General features: G+C 34.9%; 1 protein-coding gene across 4 annotated transcripts; it reads left to right on the top strand.

Annotated features, from left to right (window-relative positions):
• Nucleotides 1–2,364: 2,364 nt before the first annotated feature.
• Nucleotides 2,365–18,403, top strand: LOC108466974 (DNA-(apurinic or apyrimidinic site) endonuclease, chloroplastic). 4 transcript variants are annotated; one of them, XM_017767395.2, is made up of 12 exons: nucleotides 2,365–2,581; nucleotides 2,692–2,875; nucleotides 3,098–3,162; nucleotides 3,246–3,325; nucleotides 3,496–3,732; nucleotides 3,884–4,209; nucleotides 4,967–5,077; nucleotides 5,714–5,851; nucleotides 5,961–6,008; nucleotides 16,883–16,963; nucleotides 17,509–17,668; nucleotides 17,959–18,403. In XM_017767395.2, exons 2-12 carry the CDS (start codon nucleotides 2,753–2,755, stop codon nucleotides 18,078–18,080), a joined length of 1,491 nt encoding a protein of 496 aa, XP_017622884.1. In that variant the 5' UTR covers nucleotides 2,365–2,581; nucleotides 2,692–2,752; the 3' UTR covers nucleotides 18,081–18,403. The 4 variants fall into 4 exon arrangements, with proteins under 4 accessions (XP_017622884.1, XP_052880382.1, XP_017622883.1 ...); XM_053024422.1 differs by having other exon boundaries at nucleotides 2,370–2,609; nucleotides 17,509–17,659; XM_017767394.2 differs by having other exon boundaries at nucleotides 2,373–2,609.
• The last annotated feature ends 493 nt before the right edge of the window (nucleotides 18,404–18,896 follow it).

Below are 18,896 nucleotides of genomic sequence, written 5' to 3'. Positions count from 1 at the left end.
TGTACCTGAATTGGCTACGAATATTGATAATTAAGATCGACACAAAAGTCCTAGGATCCACCTTCACCATCAGTAGTATTAAGCCAGCTATCATATCTGAATATATCGTGGGATGATCTTGTGAAATACTTGTCAACGAAGTATTTTAAATAATGCAACATTAAGTCGTAACAATATTATTTAAAACCTTAAACACCTAGTGATATTGTACTAGCAACACATATATGTGGACCTTTGTACTTCTTTATGTTACACAACCCTGTCTTTTTCCTAACTAAAGCCATGATTTTCCATGAACATGTACCATTTTGCACTGCACACTTGGCCTAGAACTTCTTGGATTTGAATTTAACCACGTGGTAGTTAGCCCCGTTCATGATGCTATATTGTTTCAATGCACTGAGAAAACTATCCTTACTAAAAAACTCCTTAGGAACTTCTAATTCACCCAAATCCAACGACGAACTTGCATGGTCACGCCTTTTGTGTGGTAGATCTGGAAACTCCAACACATCATCTATCGATAGATCAACATTATACATATAGGTTGGAGGTAAGTATGCCGTGAATTGTGAATCTTCTTCTTCTTAATCTGAACCCCCTTCACCTTCTTTAGGTTCGGTTGGAACAGGCTCCAATTCAGAAAATAATACAATTTTTGTACCATCGTGGTTTGGCTCTCGAGGTGGGTCCATATCAGACTCATCATCCAACCCACAATTATCTACAACGTACGAGGTCCTCTGCCGGTGGACGTCGTAAGAAGTACATCATCTCTTCTTGTGGACGTTTCGTAACATCTCCAATTAGATGTGGATTGCCAACCATTAGAAGTTGATGTCATTCCCCAATACGTAGCATCTAACATCGACCCACTCAGGTGTATGTCCCATTCACTAATAGAGTGTCGTGCAGGGGTTGTGTATTCTATACTGCCACCAAACACGAGCGCTTCCGTGCTCTGCCTCCCACTAACTGAGTGTCAGGGGGGGTCATGTATTCCTCTCGAATAGCAGTAGATGTTGAAGTCGCAAGTGCTTCATTTGGCGATGAAAATTGTATATATAACTTAAGATAGGGTGATCCACTAGCGAGATGAGTCTGTACCATCGCCTCCAAGCTACGACTACCTTTGATATCAAATGAGTCATATATCACGAGATCAACTGAAGCACAAAATTGATACTTAATGAATTAAACTCTCATTGCCATTATCTCAAAGATTTTATGTCTAATTCTTTTACGAAGTTTAGTCAAATCTATGTTTTGGTTAAAAACCAGTAGCGTTGCGTTCTTCGATAAAAAACAACGCCGTTCTCGGTGTCATGGACCTCATTATCATAGTAAATAACAACACAAATACGTTCACTTATCTTCAATTTCTATTCTTCTGAACTTCTCTAATTTTTCTTATTGTTACTTATGCAACATGAGAATGAAATTTGACTTATTTATAACATAAGGCCAAGCAGGAACTACTGTAGAAAAAGAGCGTCCACGTGAGAGTTTTTTTCAATACTTTTGCTGACAGTGCATCCTGTTTGAAGTATTTTTGACACTATTCTTTCAGAACTGTCTTCTCAAAATTATTTTTTAGGAACTACTGTAGAAAAAGAGCATCCAAGTGGGAGCTTTTTTCAGTACTTTTGCTGACAATGCATCCTGCTTGAAGCGTTTTTGACATTATTTTTTGGGAACTGTCTTCTCAAAATTATTTTTTCAAGAACTACTGTAGAAAAAGAGCGTATAAGTGGGAGCTTTTTTCAGTACTTTTGCTGACAGTGCATCCTGCTTGAAGCGTTTTTATCACTATTTTTTCAAAACCGTCTTCTCAAAATTATTTTTTCAAGAACTACTGTAGAAAAAGAGTGTCCAACTGGAGCTTTTTTTAGTATTTTTACTAACAATGCATCTGCTTGAAGCATTTTTGTCACTATTTTTTCAGAACTATCTTCTCAAAATTATTTTTCAGAAACTACTTAAAAAAATCCATCTTGTCAATATAATTTTTTAGAGACTCAACCCTAAATCCTTTTACAAAAACTCTAAAATCTAAACACAAAATTATTTTTAAAACCCTTAAACTCTAATTTAATTAATTTTCTTAAAAACTTTAAACCCTAATTTAATTAATTTAAAAAAACTAAACCTTAATTTATTTTTAAAATCACAAACATAAATCCTAAACTCTAAACCCTAAACAAATAAATTCCTAAATTATTTTAATAAATTCCTAAATCCTAAACCCTAGGTATTAAACATACAAATAGTCTTAATCCCATAAAAAACATGAGCTAAAGTGTGTCCACTTCTACTAAATTTCTCCTTAAAATGCTTTTACCTATATGCATTTTTATATTTTTATCCCATTCTGATAAATAATAAATAAAACATTTTCATAAATAAAATAGGAAATGGGTGAAACTGTCGAAACTTTTGCTGCATGTTTTGGAGGAGCAATAAAGTGCAAAAAGCTCATTTTGGTTTAACTGCTATCCTGCGCTTCTTGCCTGCTTAACCTACCCTACAGCTCCCATCCTCTGAAATTGGGTTCCATAGATGAACCAAGCATTGCAACTAGGTTTTAGAACTTTCATAAATCTTTCAAGGTTTTTTTTTCTTTAATTAATTTCCGTATTTTGTTTTTCTTTTGTTTCTTTTTTTTCCCCAAACTGACAGAACGAGTTGTAGCTTTCCGGTGGACCCTAGGAAATTGGGTATTGGAAGATTGGCTCCTTTAAGAGGCAAAGTAATGGGGTCTAAGAGAAGAAGCTTTTCGAATCCATCCTCTATTGCTGACCAAAACATTGATAAAAAGCTCAGAGATGCAATAGACAACGACAACTACACCATTTCTGATAACCCTATTCTCAAGGTTTCTTCTTTTAATTTTATATAAAAAAAATTCTTAGTTTTATATGTGGGTTTTAAGGGGTTAGAAAACTAAATTAGTACGCATAATGAAGATAAACTAGTCAAAAGGATAAATGGGTGCTCTAATGGATTAATAGGATGTCATATTTTGAGTTAAAAGGTACTAATTTTATGTTTTTTACGGTAATTAAAGAGGATAGATATAAATTTGGTTGAGTTGCAGGATATCAAGGATGATCCAAGCAAAATCGAGGCAATGACGATTCAACAACTCAGAACGGCATTGAGGTAAAGAACAAATTTCAAGGGTTTAACATATAAATCCATATTTGCTTTTATTGAAGGTTGTTGTAACTACTTCTAATTGATAGGACTGCTGGGATCCCTCCCAAAGGTTTGAAACGTGAGCTTGTATCTGCTTTACAGTCTTATTTGGCCAAGGAAATAGATGGTATGCAATTTTCTATGGAAATTAAAATTTGATATTTATTTCAATTTTCAAATCTTCAGATGGAAGGCGCCAAGATCATGCATTAAAAAATCAATATTTTTTAATGTTAAAATAACTAGCCGCTTTTTCAAGCTTTCTTTCCTTATCTTAGAAATTCTTTACCGGTGCAGGTGAAAGTTCTCTTTTAGCAGATAAACAAGATCCCTCCAATTCTGATAAAAGAATATCTATGATGATGGAGACAAAATCAGTAGAGGACCAAGTTCAGGATGCTAACTGTTTTTCTAAGGTTTCCGAGGTTCAACAGAGCAGGAGAACTGTAAAACAGTTGCAAATTAAGGGCAAAACGGTTGATGTTAATGCTAAAATTGTCGCCACTGAGCAGAAGAAATCTGCTTGTGCTTCAGGTACTACAGAAAATAGACATATGTAGCAGTAGTGCTTAATACTGTTGTTGTGATTTATGGAACTATTCCTTTCTCTCTTTAATTTGTTTTAGTTGTGTATTTAATTTGACTAGAAGGATGGGTTATTGTGTTTGAACCTTGATTTGGTTAGGTAGGATGACTTCTCTGACAAAGAAGAAAGCATCTTCAGATGTTGATAGCAAATATGTTAGTGCCAAAAATAGAGTTACTCTTCCTGTAAATCAAAGTGAACCATGGACTATTTTGGCCCATAAGAAGCCTCAAAAAGGGTGGATAGCATATAATCCTAGAACCATGAGACGTTCACTTCCTATAGAGAATACAAAGTTTGTCAAGATTCTTTCGTGGAATGTCAATGGGCTTAGAGCATTGCTGAAACTAGAGGGATTCTCTGCTATGGAACTTGCCAAACAGGAAAACTTTGATGTATTGTGTTTGCAAGAAACTAAGCTTCAGGTAAGTATATAAATTTATCACCTGTAGCTAAGAAAATTTCAATATAATATCAGTAGTTTTTTTAGAAAGTCTCTTTGTTACCATGATTTTTGCATATTTTATAACTGGATAGTTTACTGTAGCACTTGATTCACCACTTACATCTTTTATTGCTATGTTCAAACATAGTTACAGCAATAGTGTCTAAATTATAAAGCGGTTGCTAAGATATTCTTCCTTTGATAGACGTTATTCATTTATGGTTGTCATGTTTGATATCAAATTTTTTTCCTTCACTTAAGCCATGGCCTGTGGGCATTTTCTTGCCTGTTGATTCTATTTGACACCTAGGACTTGTTTTCCTATGCATTGGAGTCAAGTTGCAATGTGACTCCTAATTTTAATTGGTTAAAAAGCATTAAAAACTTTGAATGAGTAATCTTCCTTCTCAACCAAATATTCAAGATATTCTTTTTCTCTCTAATTTTTACATTAACCCAATCTAGGTAGTACTAACTTTCTTCTCTGAGTGTTCCCATGATTATGAGTTGGGAAAGATTGATTTAGTCTTGGATGCACTAGCTTCCAAGATAAGTGGGAGAACATTTTATTTCTTTTATTTCTTCCCGAGAGAAAATTCTGCCCATTGATTTAGCCATTAAATATTGCTTAATTGACTATGAAATTGTGTATCCTTGTTAGATTATTTATTTTACTTTTAACATAGGACTTGTTAAATTTCTTGGTATGCTTAGTGCATGTTTTAAACTTGGAACAGGAGAAGGATGTTGAATCAATCAAACAGTCTCTTATAGAAGGATACGAGAACAGCTTTTGGACTTGCAGCAATACAAGACTTGGTTATTCTGGAACAGCAATAATATCTCGGGTATGTCTGATTTAGAATGGTTTATCTTAGATGCGGTCCTTAGAATATTTTTCACATATGGATAGAAATTATGTCACCTTTTTATATACCGATATTGTTTTACATTAGGACCTAGCATTCACAGTTTTTTTGTCAATGAGGTTTGTTCTTATCTTAGTTTCACTTGGATTTTATATCTGTTAAAGTAATACTCTTATTTGCTAGTTTCTTTGTTTTGTAATATATCCCTTAAGTTTGAAAATGATTATCTTGTACGGTAAAATTTTGAAATACTGTGAATGGAATTAGCAGATTACTTTTTTAAAGAACACAATATCAAAATTTTTGTTTATAGCTACCCTTCAAATTCTAATGATGAAATGGGACTTTGAAACATGATACAGAAAACTATGTGATAAGTGAAGAGCGATCATACTTGATTTTTATCCACTTAGCAAGTCTTAATCAATGGGATTCATTTCAGTCTTATGCTTTCACTGGTTGCTGGCATTGTTGTCTGTTTTCTTGATTCCATGACTACTGTAAAGTTGTTAGGAGATTGACCTTTCGAAATTCAAGTATCAACTATCGAGTTTGATATTTTCATTTCCTTCTTATTTATTAATTTACTGTTAAAAATTAGCAGTTTTCTGACAGATAAAGCCACTTTCAGTCAGATATGGCCTAGGCATATCAGATCATGATAGTGAAGGACGGGTTGTGACAGCAGAGTTCGATTCTTTTTATTTATTAAGTGTCTATGTTCCTAATTCTGGTGATGGCTTGAGAAGGCTGGTAAACGGCTTAAACCTTTCTTATGTTACTTGCCAACATTCTTGAAGTTTTCATTTCTTTCATTGATTTTTTTCAACTTTTTTACTAAAGGATTTTATTGCTATTCCAGGCATATAGGATTACAGAATGGGATCCATCTCTTGGTAATTACATAAAAGTAAGAATGCTTACATTTCCTTATTTAATTTACCCCCTCCCCCCTTTGTTTTTCTTTGACTCGTTTAATTAATTTTTGTTATCCAACTTGTGCTCCTGGCAAGTTTAATGAATCCCTTGGTCTTGCTTCTTCCTATATACCCTTTTGACTTGTTATTCAGATTGGGCACAAATTGTCTTTTGAATTCCTAGGATACATTTGATATTCATGTTTTGATTCAAGGAAATTGAGCACCCGAGCATTTGGCTTTGAACTTAGCGTATGCATGTATTTCTTTGCTCAAGGTGTTCGGGTCATGTCCCTTTCTCCCTTTGTGATAGTGGTGGTGTAATGGTCTTGGGTCTAGAATCGAGTCATTGAATGAGTAGCAAAAAAATTAGATTCAAAGAAAGCGTCTTTGCCCTTATTTCAATTCATATTTTTCCTATGGTTGTGGAAGTCTTAAGCGAGTTGCCTACATTAAAACAGTAAAGGAGTTGTTGCAGATGCATTTGTTGGAAAAACTTATGTGCGTCGTAGGATTCACGAAAGACAACAACAAATGATGCTTGATGGTGTTGGTAAATTTATGTTGTTAGGGATCAATTTTATCATTATTTTATTAGTAAAGTATTAATCCTTTTAATTATAAGTATTTCTTGCTTTTTTTAAGTAGTCTTTCCTTAGTAGGATTATTTCCTTAGCAAGTATTTCTATTAAACTATGTAATCTCTATTTAATAGGTTGTTAACAGATAATGAAAACAAGAGAAGAATAGACTGATGAAAAGTTACATATATTTCATCTCTAGAGTTAGTCTATACAAGTTTATATAGTGTGTAAATAAGGGAAGAGAATAAAATAAGATCCTGATGTTAGCCCTAATCCTTAATAATTTATAACGCCCCCTCAACCTTGAGTATAGATATTGATCATACTGAGCTTGTTACATAAATAGTCAATCTGATTCTCATTTAGTGCGTTTGTAAACAAATCAATAAGTTCTCTTGTCTTCACATAACTCGTGGAGATTGAATTGTCTAAAATTTTCTACCACATAAAGTGACAATCAACATCGATGTGTTTGGTTCTTTCATTAAAAATTTGATTTGAGGCGATATGAAGAGCTATTTGATATCGCAAAAGAGCTTTGCTGGTGACGAATACACCAACCTAATTTTAGTTAATAAATGTCGTATCCACATCATTTTTACACGTGGATTGTGCCAGTCCTATATTCTAATTTTGCACTAGACCGAGATACAACATTCTGCTTCTTGCTCCTCCATTATACTAAGTTTCCACCAACAAAAACACAGTATCCAGTACTAGACCTTCTATCTATCTTAGATCCGTCCTTATCAGCATTTGCAAAACACTCAATACGGGTATGCCCATGATTGATGTATCTTAGATCCAATGTCCAGGAGCTCCTTTCAAGTAACATAAGATCTGCCCAAGGTTGCCCAATGTTTGATTGTGGGTGCGGACATAAACTGCCTAACAATACTCACAACAAATGCGATACTCGAGTGAGTTAAGTGAGATAATTTAATTTCCTAGCTATCCTCCTTTACCTCTTAGGGTCATCAAAGAAATCACCTTTATCCTTTGTAAGATGCACCATTAGGAACCATTGGAGTACTACATGGTTTAGTTGTCAACTTTTTAGTTTCTGCCAATAGATTAAAAACATACTTTCTCTGAGACAGAAAAATTCATTTCTTGCTTCTCAAAAAAATACTTCAATTGACCTAAAAAATACTTCAATTGACCCAAGTCTTTCGTGTGAAACCTGGTATGCAAGAAAGACATTAGAGAAGAGATCCCTACATCATCTATTGTAATAGCAATAACAACGTATACTACAAGAAAAATAACTCCAGCCTTAGATCATTTATAAAATATTGAATGATCACAACTACTTTTCTTCAAGCCCAAACTGTTGAACTACCTCATTGAACTTTCCAAACTAGGCACGAGGACTTTGTTTCAGTCCATAAAGGGACTTCTTAAGATGACAGACCTTTCTATACTGCCGCTAAGCAAAAAACCCATGAAGAAAGCATTCTTGAAATCTAATTGGTGTAAAGGCCAATTATGAAAAGCAACAGGTGAGATAAATAGACGAACAAAGGTGAGTTTTGCCATTGGAGAGGAAGGATCTGAATAATTCACCCTATAAATCTAAGCATATCCTTTTAGCAACTAATCTAGCTTTAAGTTTAGGCACTAAGCCATTTGGAATTACCTTAATGGTGATTACCCATTTGCACCCAGCAGCCTGTTTACCAATAGACAAATTCACTAGGTTCCAAGTACCATTTTCATCTAATGCATGTATTTTCTCCAACATCGCATCATGCCAATCAAGATGATTCAAAGCCTCTCGAATTATCTTAGGAATAGAAACAAAATCTAGGGATGCAAATAAAGAGCAAGGAGACAAATGAACTTAAGTAATCGATGGCCTTGTCGGAGTAGGAGTTGGAGAAGTAGTGACAGTGCAAATTAACCAATCATCTTCCTCCCCTTGTTTCGAAAGATTTGAAATGCAACATTGATAAACACCAAATATTTGTTAAGATCTGGAGTGTAACATCTATATCCCTTTTGAAGGCGAGAATACCCCAAAAATGCACATTTAAGGATTTTGGATCCAACTTAGTAACATGAGGTAGAACATCTCGAACAAAAAAGGTGTACCTAAATATTCTTGATTCTATCGGAAATAATGGTTTGGATGGAGATAGAAAATTGTATGGGTTATTACCATCAAGTACAAAGGAAGGCATGCGATTGATCAAAAAACAGGCCTTCGAAACAACATCAACCCAAAATTGTTTAGGAACTTCCATTTGAAATAGAATAGATACAATTATCTCAAAGAGATGTCTGTTTTTCCGTTCAACTACATGTTGAGATGGCATGTCAACAAAAGAGGATTGTTGAAAAATCTCATTTTGGGTTATAAAGGCTTCGTAAGACTTGGAAAAGTATTCTTTTGCTTTATTGCTGCGCAAAATCTAGATAGCCACACCAAATTGAGTTCTACCGATACAAAAAGCACGAAAGTAAGACCACCTTTGATCGTTTTTTCATAAAATATATCCATTTCATTTGAGAATAATCATTTACAAACGTAACAAAATATCGAAATTTAGGTTTGGATTCTACTAAAAATGGTCTCTAAGCAACCGAGTGTACTAACTCAAAAGTAGAAATAGCTTGTTTGTTAGATCTCAATCTCAAGGGGCTTTGTCGGTACTTCGCAAATTGATATGTTTCACATTTTAACGAAGGTAGATCTTGAAATTGTGCACCCATCTTCTTCAACAAAGAAAAAGAAGGATGTCCCAATTGACAATTTGCTTCGATCAAAGAGAGAATAGTAGGATAGGCCACAAATCGAGGAACCCACAAGTCGAAAATATAAAAACCATCAAATGCATATACTTTATCAATAGTGTGCTTTGTCACAAGATCTTGTAAAATATAATCGGGAAAAAAACGAGATGTAGCAATTTTGGTCATGGGTAAGTTCATTGAAAAAGATTAAATTAAAGGCGAGGTTAGGTAAATTTAAAATCGATGATGATAAATGAAGTTCGATTAATAGTTCTAGAATTAACAACTTTATAAGTGGATCCATAATCAAAAGTGACAAGAAAAGGTGAATTTAGTGATTGAAAAGTAAAAAGGTTGGGATTACCTATCATATGATCTGTAGCTCCAAAATCGATTACCCATTTGGATGAAGAGGAAATAAAACATGTATTAAATTTAGCTGAATCTGCAAATGAAGCAAAGGGACTCATGATATGAAAAAAGGCAGTGAAACTTACAAAAGGAAAGACCCACGAACAATACCCGTGAAACCTACAAAAGGAAAGCAATGCCTCAACAATATTGAAAGTGTTAAACAGTACCCAAACTAAAAAAAAAAATAAAAAATCAACAAACAACCCACGAACCTTAAACCATTCGAACACCCGTCCACTAGGATATAATCGAATCAAGAAGTTGACGTTGAAGGCAAAAGTTGGTGGCCTAACACTACCCCATGTGCTAGTACATGAAGAGAGTACTTGGATATTTTGGTAGCACGTGATACTCACGCATGGACCTCCTGTACATCGAAATCTGCAATTTGGTTGTCGAGTTGTTGGTGCACATCCTTGTGTTGACAATGTACTCGAAAGATCACTTTGGAAAAATAACCCAAAAAATACCCTAACGGTTTGTGTTCAAAACAAAAAACTCGAACTCACTAAATCGAGCTAAGAGGTCTTATACCATGTTAACGGATACGAAGAGAAGAATAGATTGATGAAATATTACATATATTTCATCTCTAGAGTTGGCTTATTTATAACTAGTGTATATAGTGTAAATAAAGAAAGAAAACAAAATAAAATCCTAATGTTAACCCCTAATCTCTAAGAATATGTGACAGAGGCAAATTGAAAAGTGAATAAGATATATCTGATTAAGTAATTCCTATGAGATTTAATATTCCCTCTAACAAGTTTAAGGTATGGAATTTTGTTGGAAATAGAAATTCTTTTTCCTTGTCCATTAACTTAACTATTTACATGGATATATATACTATGTTGAACTACTTAAGGAAATACAATCTTCACAATAAATAGAATAAATAAAATCTCAATACTTTAGCCTTAAGAAATTAGATAGCCTTAATTAATAAGTCTGTCGATAGTCAATGGTTAACACTTCCCTTCCAGTTGGTGCATAGATATCACACATGCCTAACTTGTAGACCGACTTGTGATAAGTTCTGTTGAGTCTTTTAGTGAACACATCAACTAATTGCTCATCTGAGGCTACATGACTTAACTAGGATGTCGATTGTCAACTTTTCTTTAATGAAATGTCGATCAATTTCTATGCGTTTTTTCGATCATGTTTTATTGGGTTTTGGGCTATGTTGATGGCGGCCTTTTTGTCGCGATATAAGGAAAGTTTTCCTTTATTCGACAACTTTAATTCCTCCACAACTTTCAATAACCATACTAGCTCGCAAACACCTTGAGCCATAGCTCTGTATTCTGCTGTAGAAGTTAATTGAGCATCCACATTTTGCTTCTTGCTTCTCCAAGTGACTAAGTTTCCTCCCACAAGTGTGTAATATCTAGATGTAGATCTCCTATCATCCAAAGATCCAACCCAATCTGCGTTTGTAAAAGCATTTATCTGTAGGTGACCATGTTTAGAAAAAAAGGAGACTTTTTCCTAAAGCGGACTTCAGATAGTGTAGAATGCGAATGACAGCCTACAGATAAAACTCTTGAGGATCATGCATAAATTGACTTACCAAACTGAGTGCATATGCTATGTCAGGTCTAGTGTCTACTGACTCCCTATTCCAGCTTGCAACTTATGATTGCTTTCTATAGGTGATTTTGCAAGCTTGCATCCCATCATACTTGTCTCAGTCAAGAGATTAGGATGTATTTTGTCTGAGAGATGAAAATTCCTTTCTTTGATCTGGCAACTTTAATTCCCAGGAAATATTGTAACTTTTCTAGATCTTTGATTTCAAATTCTTGAGCCAAACACGGTTTCAGTCGAGCCATTTTTTCTCATCGTCTCTTGTCATCAACATATATAATAAGGAGAGTGACCTTACCCTTGTGATGTTTCATAAAAAGGGTATGATTAGCATTGCTCTATTGATAACCAAAAGTGATCATAACTTTGCGGAATCTATTAAACAATGCTTTGGGAGATTGTTTAGTCCATACAAGGCTTTCTTCAATCTGCATACTTTCCCTTGTGTTTTTGTATTATTAAATCTATGAGGAATCTCCATAAACACTCTCTCTTCTAGGTCTCTATGTAGGAATGCATTTTTTACATTAAACTGTTGTAGGTTCTAGTCGAGGTTGGCTACACAAGAAAACAAAATTTTGATGGTGTTCATTTTGGAAACAGGGGCAAACGTCTCTTGATAGTCCATTCCATAAGTTTGAGTGAAGACTTTAGCAACCAATCTGGTTTTGAACCTTTTAATCGAAACATCAGACTTGTGTTTCACAGTTAACACCCATTTGCAACTCACCAAGTTCTTGTCTGCTAGAGGAGTTACCAGCTCCCAAGTCTCATTTTTTGCCAGTGCTTTCATTTCTTCAACCATGACTTCTTTTCACTTGGTATCTTCAAATGCTTCATGTCAATCCTGTAGAATAGACACAGAAGAAAAAGACAATACAAAGACTCTATAGGGAGGGGACAATGAGTTATAAGAGATAAAGTTAGAAATAGAGTGTCTAGTACAGGATCTAACACCTTTTCGTTAGGAAATAAGCTTATCTAAATCATTGTAATGATAGGAAAGTAAGCGTAACTCACTAGAAGAGAAAGATTCTTGGCACATAATTGGTTGCATGATGGCTTTTTCTATTCATCTTTCTCAAATACTTCTTTAAATCTGGTTTGTCCAAATGCCCAATAATTTTCTTTTGAACAGTAGTCTCCCCTTGAACAGTAGCGCTACCTCTTGAACAATGGTGTTGTCTAAAATAAGTTTTTCAATAGTTACTGTGCTAGGTATCACTTCTTCTCTCTCATTGACCCCCCCCTGAAGAGATGATTGAGTTGTACCATAATAGGGCTCAATTTCTCTAAATGTAACATCCATATTAACGAAAGTTTGTCGTGAAGGAGGATGATAACACTTGTATCCTTTTTGTGTTGGAGAATATCCAATGAACACACATTTAAGGGCTCGTGGATCTAATTTGCATGCTTTTCGATCATTGACATAACACATCCAAATACCCTTGGAGGAATAATATAAGTATTGTGTCCTTTTAAAGTTTCTATGGGACTCTTGAAATTAAGGGTTTTGAGTGGCATTTTATTAATAAGATAGGCCGCTACAAGAATTGCGTCCCCCCAGAATGGTTTATTAAGGTTCATGGTAAACAGAAGAGATCTAACGACTTCTAGAAAATGTCTATTTTTCCTTTCAGCGACCCCATTTTGTACACTAGTATCGGGATAATTTGTCTAATGAATTATCACATAAGACCCCAAATAGGTATCAAAATTGTACTTTGTAACATTGTCATTTCTAAAATCAAATTTAGTACACACCATTTTATGAAAAAATTGAAAGCATGTAAACACATCATTTTTATTTTATTTTAGCAAATACACCTAAGTCGTCCTAGTGCAGTAATCAATAAAAATAACAAACCATTGATTATCAGATAAAGAGACACGTCGAGTTAGTCCCCAAATATCTAAATAAATAGTCATAAAAAGAGTATTACTTCTATTATTTCTCAAAGGATAATAATTTTTAGTTTGTTCAGTAAACTCACAAGCTTCACAAAGTAACGAATCAAACCAAGTCTTTGAAAATAAACTAAGATATAACTTTTCCATAACAAAAAATGATGGTATTCTAATCGCCTATGCCACTGCATTATTTCTTGATTACTAATCTTATTACCTCCAAACAAATGCTTGAACAGAACCACTACTACCCTACAACATATATAAGCCATCATGCAATTTACCACTGTCAATCTTCCTCCCTGTTTGAAGGTCCTAGAATACACAATGATCAGAGAAAAATTCAATTTTGCAGTTTTAAGGTATTTGTGATAGCACTAATAGATAAAAGGTTAACTGAAAAACGAGGAACATGTAGGATAGAGGATAGTTTAATATTGGGTGTACAATTGACAAAACTTGATCCGGTTACAGGAGTAAAAAACCCATCGGCTATCCTGACACTATCTTTTGTTTGACTTGGGGAGTAACTTATAAACTTTTAGAGGAACTGTCATGTGTCTATTTGCACCAGAATCAATAATCCATGAGTTAATATTACTGTAAGCGTTAAAGGCATTACCTGACTTGACAAAATTGGATTTTGGATTCGAGGAAGAGTTAAGTTGGGACAGAAGACATCTGAGGTGTCGAATTTCATCCAAAGAAAATGTTCCAGTGGATGCAGTTTCTGTAGATGACTATGTAGTCTCAGACAAGTTTGCTCGACCCTGATTTGACTTATTTTGTTTTCCTCCACGGCATTTGGTGGGTCAACCATGTAATTTCCAGCAGTTGCCCTTAGTGTCCCGTGGCTTCCCATAATAATCACACAACAGATTATCAAGGTTACCACCTTTCTTTGGCTCTTGAAAGCCACTAGCGATCAACCCAGCCTTCTCAGTTGGTGTTGTATAAAGCATAACACCTCTTTTGCTTTCTTCTTGTTGGACATTGTAGTATGCTTCCTTAAGAGAAGGAAAAGGAATTTTTCTGAGAACTTGAACTCAAATTTTATCATATTCAGTGTTTAACCAGACCAAAAAGTCGTAAACCCTCTCTTTTTCTAAAAGCTTTTGAAACTTTACTGCTTCTCCAGTACAATTGGCGTGCAAGTCTTGGTAATAATGTAGCTCCTGTGATAAACTGCTCAGTTAAGAAAACTACTGAGAAATTGACATCTCACCTTGCTTAGTGTTGTAAATTTTATTGTGGATTTCAAAATCTGAGCATCATTCCCAAATTGTGAGTAGGTGAGGGCAGTTGCATGCCATATTTTTTCTGCAGAGTCAATTAACAGGTATGTTCTGAAAATCTGGGCTGCATAGAGTTCATAAGCCCAGACATAACAAGAGAGTTATCAGAGTCCCAGTGATGGTATGTGGAATCATTAACATCGGGTTTTTTCGAATCACTAGTAATATACCCCTATAGTCCTCTCGCTTTGATAAACAATAAGCACGATCGTGACAATGCAAGATAATTGTGCCCATCAAGTTTTATTGGATTGATTTGTAACGGGGGGTTATCATAAATAACTTTTTTTGTGTCGGCCATTTTTTTCTCTTAAAAACAGTATCACTAGAGCCAATAACTGCAAGGGATATCAAAGAAACACCAACAAAACCAATAGTGGTGGCCAAAAAATCAAAGTCGACGGAGGTGGGCTGCACGCGCTGGCGTGTGGGCAAAAATGCCGAAGGTATGGGTGGCGTGTGAGGGCCACTCGCAGGGAGTTTGGACACCGGATTTTGAGGTTTCGCCGGAGACTGGACTACAACTCTATTGAAAGGGGCGATGAAAAAAAATTGGTCAGAAGGAGAAGAGTACAAAATTGAATTTTCTAAGGTTTGGGAATTTTGAAAAAGATAGGCTCCTAAATATTGATTCTCAAGCTCTTGATAACATGTTGAAAATAAAAATTCCTTTTCCTTGTCCATTAACTTAAGTATTTACATGGATATATATATACAACTATGTTGAACTACTTAAAGGAAATACAATCTTCACAATAAATAGAATAAATAAAATCTCAATACTTTAGCCTTAAGAAATCAGATCAGCCTTGATTAACAAGTCTGTCAATTGTCAATGGCCAACAAATTCCCATTCAAGGAGTTCTGCTTGTTCATTATATGTCATTGTTCATCATATGTCATTCATTAGTTGGGGTCGTAACATGGCTTCAAAGCTAGAAACAATAGGCGATTCCATTACTTGAGAAGAGGTGGAGTTATTTAAAGCAAGAATAGAGTCGAAAACCGATAAGTCCATGCTACAAATGAGATAAATTGATAAGGGAAAAAGGGTTGACAGCAATAACATCAATATTGACAAAAGCAAGAGTTAGCTAAAGAAACAGGAAAACCGATCAGAGACAACGGCAGGATCTGGTGTGGCTCTACGATAGATGAAGTTGGACTTCTTGACTTTTGATGGGACAGAAGACCCCTTAATTTGGTTGCACCAATGTGAGAAGTTGTTTTTGAATTAGAAGATAGCCGAATCAAACAAATTGGGGTTAGTTACTTTTCACCTGATAGGAAGGACACGATTATGATATTGTCAAATGGAGCAGAAAAAGCCTAATCTTCCATGAGAGGCATTCAAAAAATATTGTACCCTGGATTGGACCACCGCTGTGGGAACCCTTTGGGGGAATTAGTGAAATTGAATCAAACAGGAGCAATGGAAGATTATCTTTGTCAATTTCACGAACTGTTAGCCTGTGCAGATTCTATGGGGCTGGATCAACAAATTAGTTTGTTTACTGCAGGGTTATCAGATTCAATCTAAGTAGATGTGTAGATGCAAAAACTTGATGAAGTCTATGAAAATGCGAACTATCCCAAGCTACAGGCCTATGAAGGACTCCTTGGCAGAATTTGAGACCTAATTCGAAAATAGTATTGACCACAGCTGCTACAGAGGTCAACTCTGAGGGAAGTGTAGTGTCAGCAAACAAATCAAACACCAACAAAATTGTAATCAAATCTAAATTTGAATCAAAATCCCAATAGATAATAAAAGTACTTCACTTTGTTCATTTGTTGTTATCCTATCACCCTTTTCAAGCTTGATCTTTAGCTAAATGCTAAATCATTTTTGTAGCTTTTAAGTATGCATATTCAGGGAAGGATGATGTTTTGGAGCATAAATGGGTCCAATTTATTTAATTGTGTTAATTCTCTAGGTATTTTAGGACATTATATTAAACAAATTTGCCTTTTTAGTGTAGTGGTTAAGTGCCTACTTTAATATCAGATTAACTGCTGAGACTTAATCCATTCTCACTATTATTCCTCTTCTCAATTTGCCTTTATTTCCCTGTGATTTCTCTCGAAACTCCATTCTCTCTTTGCCTTATCTTTGTCCTTGCCAATTCAGTCCCTCTTGTTTGTTCTATATAAAAAAGACTATGTAATAGGACAGCTCCTTATTACTGTTTTGTAGCTATTGTAATTTGTAATATCTTTTAAGAGCTTCTGTCAATTCTTTCTTAATTGAACCAACTTTGTTTTTGAAATTTTTTTTTTTGACGTTTTCCTTGTTTGGAGGTTTGACACTTCGGCTGCTTCGCTTATATGATGTAGGAACTGGAAAAGTCAAAGCCAGTTATTTTGACAGGGGATTTGAATTGTGCGCATGAAGAGATAGACATTTATAATCCGGCTGTAAGTCAATCAAGATTTTGATGTTTTCATGATATCAGTATTTCATTTGTCTAGTAGCTTAACCAATGTAAGCAGAAATATTTTAAGCAACCACATAGCAATCTTTGATTAATTAACATTACAAGTTCCTTCTGTCTTATGACTACAGAGCCATTGTTGATTAATAAGGTTGATTTGGTGCCCCTTATCCAGGGACAATGGACTTGTCTCTTTTGCTTGATTTTACATTTAATTGAGAGTTATCCTAACCCAGAAATATCAAAGCTGGGACAAGACATCTCTTACGCATTAAATTAGTAAGACTTTCATTTCTGAGAGGCAAAACAATGTAGTATAACAGAGTTCAATCTATAAACTGCTTGCTATTGGTGATCACAACAGTATAAGAAGGCTAAATGCATCATCAGGATTCAGAGTTTCTGAAATATGCTGAATTCAGCTACATCTATAACCTGTATCACGATACTTGCTATGCCTATGCAAATTAGAGCTGCAGCTATTTTATTTCATTGAAATGTCGTAATAGTTTAAAATTTTAAACATAGGGAAACAGAAGGAGTGCTGGGTTTACAATTGAAGAAAGGCAGTCTTTTAGCACAAATTTCTTATCCAGGGGCTTTGTTGACACCTTTAGAAAGCAGAATCCAGATGTTGTTGGGTATACTTACTGGGGTTATCGGCATGGTGCACGCAAAGGTAATAAAGGTGAGACATCCTATATTACCTTCATATTCTTTTATCCTCCATTTGTATGATCATCTTTATGTAATTTTTTTCAAGTATATGAAGTCATTTCAAGTATTTTTGGCTTGAATATATGTCTTCTACCTCAAAATGGTCATCCAGTATTTATTTATGTTGTGCTAGAGTGGGTGAATTTTGTTTTGAAGTTGCAGCTAGATATTACAAAGATCTTTTAGGGGGATAAATGGAACCGTCACTAGTGATCAGCTTCCATCATTCCTACTCAGTTAAAATATTGTTTCTTGGAACAGGATGGAGGCTTGACTACTTCCTTGTCTCAGAAGCCATAGCTGATGATGTTCATGATTCATTCATTCTTCCTGATGTCATTGGTAGTGATCACTGCCCTATTGGACTTGTACTCAAGCTCTAGTGTGTCTGACCCACCAACAGTGGGGATCAATTGGCCAGCCAGTATGTTGATGAGACAAGCGCAACATTTTCTCTTCCAAAACCCTGCTTGCTAGAAAGTTCGATACAAAAATAGCTGCTGAGCTACCAACTCTGCTGAAATTGATCGTATCTTATGCTGATGTGTTTTTTTTTTTTTGTATTTATTGAAGGGTGATCTTTGCAGAGGTTGGTGCCCAAAATCTTGGGCGAGGGTGGAAACTCAAAAGCCATTAGAACTTATATGAGATTTTCTTGTTACAATGTATGGATATGGTAATGAAAAAATATATTTTGCTGCCACAATTCTTGTTGCAATTTTCTCACTTACGGTCCCCATTTATTCATGGGTTTGCATGGAGTTGAAGGGCATAATTGCACTCAATTTAGACAATACCTCAGCGTTCCTTGCTAGGCTTACGGCTAGTGGAGAATGTAGAAAAAACCTTTTTCGCGATTAAAATAATGAAGTCATTAAATTTAACGCTTTATTTTAATTTCAATTAAATGTTCAGTCTTGAGTTTATACCTATAATTTTTACTTTATACATAAACAGTATCTTTAACATAATTTTGATTACAAGCATATTTGTAGGGTCGTGTTTTATGGACTTGGATGTGTAACGAGATTGAGTGTAACGCCACTTAAAAATTATTATGTAAGTGGTACTATATTGAGAATATGTGTATTAGATTTCTTGACTGGATATAAGTGATAGAAGAGGTTATTGAATATCGGAGAAAGTTGAGTAACTGATATATTATGGTATATTAGTTTGGGTTACAAACTAAATTGTAA

The sequence above is a fragment of the Gossypium arboreum genome, chromosome 2 (assembly GCF_025698485.1).
Source record: "Gossypium arboreum isolate Shixiya-1 chromosome 2, ASM2569848v2, whole genome shotgun sequence".
Lineage (NCBI taxonomy): Eukaryota > Viridiplantae > Streptophyta > Magnoliopsida > Malvales > Malvaceae > Gossypium > Gossypium arboreum.
Note: the sequence above shows the minus strand (reverse complement) of the source record. Positions and strands in the feature narration are given on the sequence as shown.

Excerpts from the sequence above, each read along its gene's own strand:
- LOC108466974 (XM_017767394.2), top strand. The coding sequence starts at position 2,560 with ATGAACCAAGCATTGCAACTAGGTTTTAGAACTTTCATAAATCTTTCA. Across the intron at positions 2,610-2,691 it reads ACTTTCATAAATCTTTCAAG|CTTTCCGGTGGACCCTAGGA; the intron begins GTTTTTTTTTCT and ends AACGAGTTGTAG. Across the intron at positions 2,876-3,097 it reads CTGATAACCCTATTCTCAAG|GATATCAAGGATGATCCAAG; the intron begins GTTTCTTCTTTT and ends GTTGAGTTGCAG.